We start from the raw sequence: 5,406 nt of genomic DNA, 5'->3' as shown, positions 1-5,406 counted from the left end.
TTTTCCCAAAAAGCTAAGGAAGCAGCAGGAAGGACTTGAGCAGGTGAAGGGCAGAATCAAAGCACTGTAGATATCACGAGTATCTAGGCTACAGAATGAATGGGAACGTACAGGGGCAGCCAGGAGACAGCACCACTGACAGGAGAGGCAGGAGAATCTGGAATGGGTAGCAAATAGTGAACAAAAGCCTAGCGGAGGAGGGGTTAACACTGTTCAACAAGAAATGTACTCATTGCCTTACTTATGTAACTGTAATCCCTCTGTACAACACCTTTACAATACAAAGCAAAAAACAAAGCCCAGTAGAGGTAATGGAAAGGGAGGCAATCAGCCACCTGGTATTTACTGACCTCCTGGGCCGGGCAAGAGGAGGGCAATGGAATTTCAGCTAGTTTTTAGGTTACTGGCTCTTTTTCTCTCATTGGATCTCAGTGCTATATGTCAGCAAACTGTAGGTGTCTTATTCACCAGTTGCTAAATCAAAACATGAGCTAGGGGGCATGGCTCAAGTGTGAAGCACTTACCCAGCAAGTGCCCTGAGTACTGCCCAACAAAGCAAACGCTGCAGACTGGTCATCAGCTTAATGACAAGAACATACTCAGGAGAGACATCCTGCTGTGAGCCCTGCAGCTGCCCTCAGCAGAATACAATAAAAGACAACATCTGGCAGAACAAAACTAGAAAAACATAGCTGAAGATCTGGGGTGGAAAGGAGGAACAAAAAGGAGGGAGGGGGAGAATAGGGCATGTCAGCTGTTTCTGCCATTCCCTAGGACTTAGGAGGGAATCTGACAACCCCCTGGGGAGTGTGGTAGCCAGTGAGAAACAGCAGGGCCTTCAAAGGAACAGGGGAGGACTGGTAATAAACAGAGAAGTAGGCAAGAAATTCCTGCAGAACCAGGCACTTCACAGCCCATTTAACTTGCTGTCTGCAAAATGAGCAGGTTATTCCAGCTTACCAGAAAAAAGGATACTCAAGCTGGAAGTGACTAGAGAATGCCAAGATCTGTCGGGAAGGAGGGAAAAATAAAACCAAGGTATTTGGTTCTGGTGACTGCCTGAGTAATCTGGATACAGCCATTTTCTCTATGGCTAGACAATTTTCACCAAAGAAAAGACATTTTTAAGCCAGGTGCCTGTGGCTCATGCTCGAATCCTAGCTACTCAGGAGGCTGAGATCTGAGGATCAAAATTCAAAGCCAGCCCATGTAGGAAAGTCTGTAATATTCTTATCTCCAATAAACTCAGTAAAAATGGAAAGTGCTGTGGCTCAAGTGGTACTGCTAGCATTGAGCACAGTCCTGAGTTCCAACCTCAGGACCAAAAGAGAAAAAGAGAAAGCATCACTGGACACTGATGGTTTACACCTGTAATCCCAGCTACTCAGGAGACAGGAAAATCAGGCAAAGTCAGTACTAGACTCTATCAGAAAAGCAAACTAAAAAAGCAAAGGGAGTTGTGGGCTGATTCCTGTGTCTCTGACCCTAAATACTGAGGAGGCTGAGATCTGAGGACCAAGGTTCAAAGCCAGCCTGAAGCAGGGAAATCTGTGAGACTTTTTTTTTTGCTGGTCATAGGGCCTGAACTCTGGGCCTGGGCGCTGTCCCTCAGCTCTTCAGCTCATGGCTAGCACTCTACTACTTGAGCCACAGCGCCACTTCTGGCTTTTTCTGCTTATGTGGTGCTGAGGAATAGAACCCAGGGCCTCATGCATGCAAGGCAAGCACTCTACGGCTGAGTTACCTTCCCAGCCCCTGTGAGACTCATCACCAATTAGCCACCAAAAAGCCAGAAGTAGAGGCTTGGCCTAAATGGTATAGCACCAGCTTTCAGTAGAAAAGGCTAAGGAACAGCACTTAGGCCCTGAGTTCAAGACCCAATACTTGCACAAAAAAAAGGAAAGAGAAACTAGAATCCCTATCTTCCAAAGACAACCATAAAGTCTAGGAATATATTCTAACCTCCCTCTACCTTTCGGTGAAAGAGTTGTCTATAATAAAGCTTTTTTACCTCACTGGTCTGATAGCAAATCAGAAGACCTTCATTCCAGTGTTATCCTGCCCTAGACAAAGAAGGAAGGAAGACTACACAGAGAAGCCAAGAAGAGATTCCTGCCTCAATCTATTGCCTCTAGGTCACAAGCATTCTGTCTGATCCTATTTCTACATGGCTACCCATTCTTTATTGAATCTAAGCCTAGTTTTCAGTGGGTCTTTGAGTCTTTTGTGAAGGTTCCTATGTCACTCAAAATTTTGATTCTAAAACATCTATTATGCTTTTTCTCTTATTAATCTCTCTTTTGTTACAGGCATATCAGTCATGTCCAAATGACAGGGAAGCATTTTTCACTGTTCCCTGTGGCACTAATGGCTGCCTCTGACTTAGCAGAAGCCCTCTCTTATTTCAGCCCCAGGTCTAGATCCATTGCAACCTACTCACTCAGGGCAACATAGTCTATGCTCACCCTTTGTAAGGGGGTGGGAGAACCAGAGAATGTAACCGCTAATTCAAACCAGAAAAACCCTGGACACAAAACTGAAAAGAGTTTTTCATCCAGCCTGTCTGAAAGACCCCTTTCCCCTGTGAGAATTCTGGCTTGGCTACTCAGCTCTCTGCTCTCAGAGCCAGAAACCTATTTCTTCATTCATATCCGCATATAAACAGAGATGAAACATGCCTATGTGGTTTTGAGGTGGCAATCAGAGAGAGCAGAGAGCATGCAAACAAGGCTGAGGTTTAGCTGCACTGACTCGGGCTGCCTGGGCTGTGGGGACATCCTTGGATACAAGATACACAGCATCAAGTACCTCTAGATGTCCTGATCTCTGGGGACTAAAGGTTTAGTTGAGCCAGTGGCTCTTAATAGTTGCACCAGTAGTTCATTCAATTGGTGCCAGTGACTCACGCCTGTAATCCTGACTACTCAGGAGGCTGAAATCTGAGGATCTCCCAAAGTCATTTTGGGGAAGGAAAAGTCCATGGGACTCTTATTGCTGGACACTTTGATGGCCTCTGGGATTTAGTGGCCAGTGTCAGCATCACTGTCACTGGTTTAGCGTCGCAAACGAGTAGCTAGCTACCTTATGCAAACGAAATGCAGCTGTTTTCTAGCAAAGGTATGGGAAATGATGTATGTGGACCGCAGCAGCCGGGACTGGGGAAGTAGCTCAACGGGTGGAGCACTTGCTCGGCAAGCGCAACGCCTTGGGTTCCATCCCCAGCAATGCCAAAAGGACAGAACACAAAACAACAAAAAATAAAACCTGTATAGCGCTTTTCCCCCCACATAAGATTCGGTGCCACCACTCCGGCTGCCCAGGGGATGCCAGGAGAGGCAAAGCCAGCGGGAGTTGACAAATGAGGCATCTGGATGCCGGAGCTTCAAGTGCCTTGGCTGGAGGGAAGTTCTCCCGGGTACCTCACCACCCTCCCGGTCCCTCCCTGCCCCGGTTCCCCGTCGTCGCCGGAGCGGAGCGCGCCCATCCCTCTCAGGAGTCCCCCCCCCCCGCACGCACTCACCCACCGCGCTGATGCGGAAGCCGCGCGGGGGGCGCAGCGCGCGGAGCCGCCAGGCGTCGCGCAGCACCTGCAGGCAGGTGTGGGGCGCGTGCACCAGCAGCACCCCGCGCCGCAGCCAGCCCTGGAAGGCCAGCCGCGAGGCGGCGCGCGCCAGCCGCGCGTTCCAGAAGCAGCGCGCGTTGGCGCGACGGAAAGCACGGAACACCGCACGCCCTCCGGGCTCCGCCGGAGCCCCCGCCGCCTCCCGCGCGTCCATCCTACACAGCACCAGCGCCAGGGAGTCCGGCATCAGCTGCACCGGACCGGCCATGCTGCTGCGGGAGAGTATCCGGAGCCCTCAGCCTAGCGCGGGGCGGGAAGCACAGGCACCCAGGACGCTCTCACCCGCCGGGAGAAGGGAGGAGGACTGCGCGCGGCGCCCGCTGCCAGGGGAACGCGATGCAGGGGCGGGGCCTGGGGGCGCGGGCTCTGCGCGGGGCGGGGCTTCCAGGAGCGGAGCTTTGGTTTGTACAGCCGGCCCGATCTGCCCCCGGCCACGCCCCCGGCCACGCCCCCACCTGACGGCTCCCGGGCAGCTCTCTCTAGTGGCTGCCCACAGCTGGACCAGGAGTCCCCATTCCCGTCGCCTTGGCTTTGCGGTGGCTCGCTGCGAAAAAGACCCCAGGGAAAGCCTGGGAGTGTCGTGGACACCGCAAGTTTGAGTCTAGCTTCTGTTCCTAACGCGTTTAGCAAGTCACTTTGCCTCCCCAGTGTCCGAGCCGGCCAAAACTGAGGCCCTTTCTGTTGTGTTTTGTTGTTTCGGTGCGGAGGGGAAGCGCTCGGGGTAGCTCCGGCCGGCCTCCTGTCTCTGCCCCCGGAGTGCTGGGCTTACAGGAGAACTGAGACTGCGCACATAGCCTATATCCGTCCACAATCCATGTGGTGAATGGTGGGTCCTGAGCTCGATGTCCTCCCCGAGGCCTTCCACAGCAGAGGCTGAAGTTGCAAGGAGGCTGTGCAGGTGAGGCCAGGTGTGAGGTGCGATGGATTTATCTTCCCTTGGTTGGCCTCAAACCTCTATCCTCAGATCTCAGCATTCTTAGTATCTAGGATTACAGATGTGAGCCACCAGCGCCCTGACTGGAGGAGACTCTTATTTTGAATTAACCATCTGGAAGTGGAGCTGTGGCTCAAATGGTTGGACATTAACCTTGGGCAAAAAAGCCAATCAAGAGCTCAAGGTACTGAGTTCAAGCCCCAATATTGGCAGTGAGAGACAGAGGGGAGAGAATATAAGAGAGGGGGGGAGGAGAACCAGATAACGAAAGGGAAAGAAAGAAAACTCAACCAAAGAAAAACAAACATCTGTCTATCCTGTTGGACATTCAGAATTCTTCACACTCTGACCTTAGTCCCTATTTTCTTTCTTTTTCTTTCTTCCTTCCTTTCTTTCTTTGTTTCCTTTCCTTCCTTTCCTTTGCCAGTCCAGGGGCTTGAACTCAGGGCCTGAGCACTGTCCTTGAGCTTCTTTTTTGCTCAAGGCTAATACTTTACCACGTCTGGCCTTTTCTATTTATGTGGTGCTGAGAAATCAAACCCAGGGCTTCTTGCATGCTAGGCAAGCACTCTACCTCTAAGCCACACTGCCATCCCTAGTCTTTATTTTCATCATTCCCTCCCCCATTCCCATCCAGCTACACATTACATGGCTTCCAAAAACAAATGCTCCAGCCTTTGCTTACAGTTCCTCTACCTAGAAAACCTTTTTCCTTGTCTATCCCTTTGGCAGCCTACAAAACCCAGATTACAAAATCAGTGACACATCCTGGACCATTTCATCCGCTCTCAAGCACATTGTTAACCCTTTCACAACACTTGTTTGTTGAGGGCTATAATAGTTACCTGTC

The 5,406-nt window shown here is 51.0% G+C and overlaps 1 protein-coding gene across 1 annotated transcript in view; it reads right to left on the bottom strand.

The window, feature by feature from the left end:
- Positions 1-3,830, bottom strand: part of Stox1 (storkhead box 1) — a 75,964-nt gene extending 72,134 nt beyond the window's left edge. The window contains exon 1 of the mRNA XM_013017114.1: positions 3,521-3,830. Coding sequence (XP_012872568.1) covers positions 3,521-3,830 — 310 coding nt within the window. The remainder of the gene's footprint in view (positions 1-3,520) is intronic.
- Positions 3,831-5,406: the final 1,576 nt, after the last annotated feature.

Source organism: Dipodomys ordii, unplaced genomic scaffold (genome assembly GCF_000151885.1).
Source record: "Dipodomys ordii isolate 6190 unplaced genomic scaffold, Dord_2.0 Scaffold34, whole genome shotgun sequence".
NCBI lineage: Eukaryota > Metazoa > Chordata > Mammalia > Rodentia > Heteromyidae > Dipodomys > Dipodomys ordii.
Note: the sequence above shows the minus strand (reverse complement) of the source record. Positions and strands in the feature narration are given on the sequence as shown.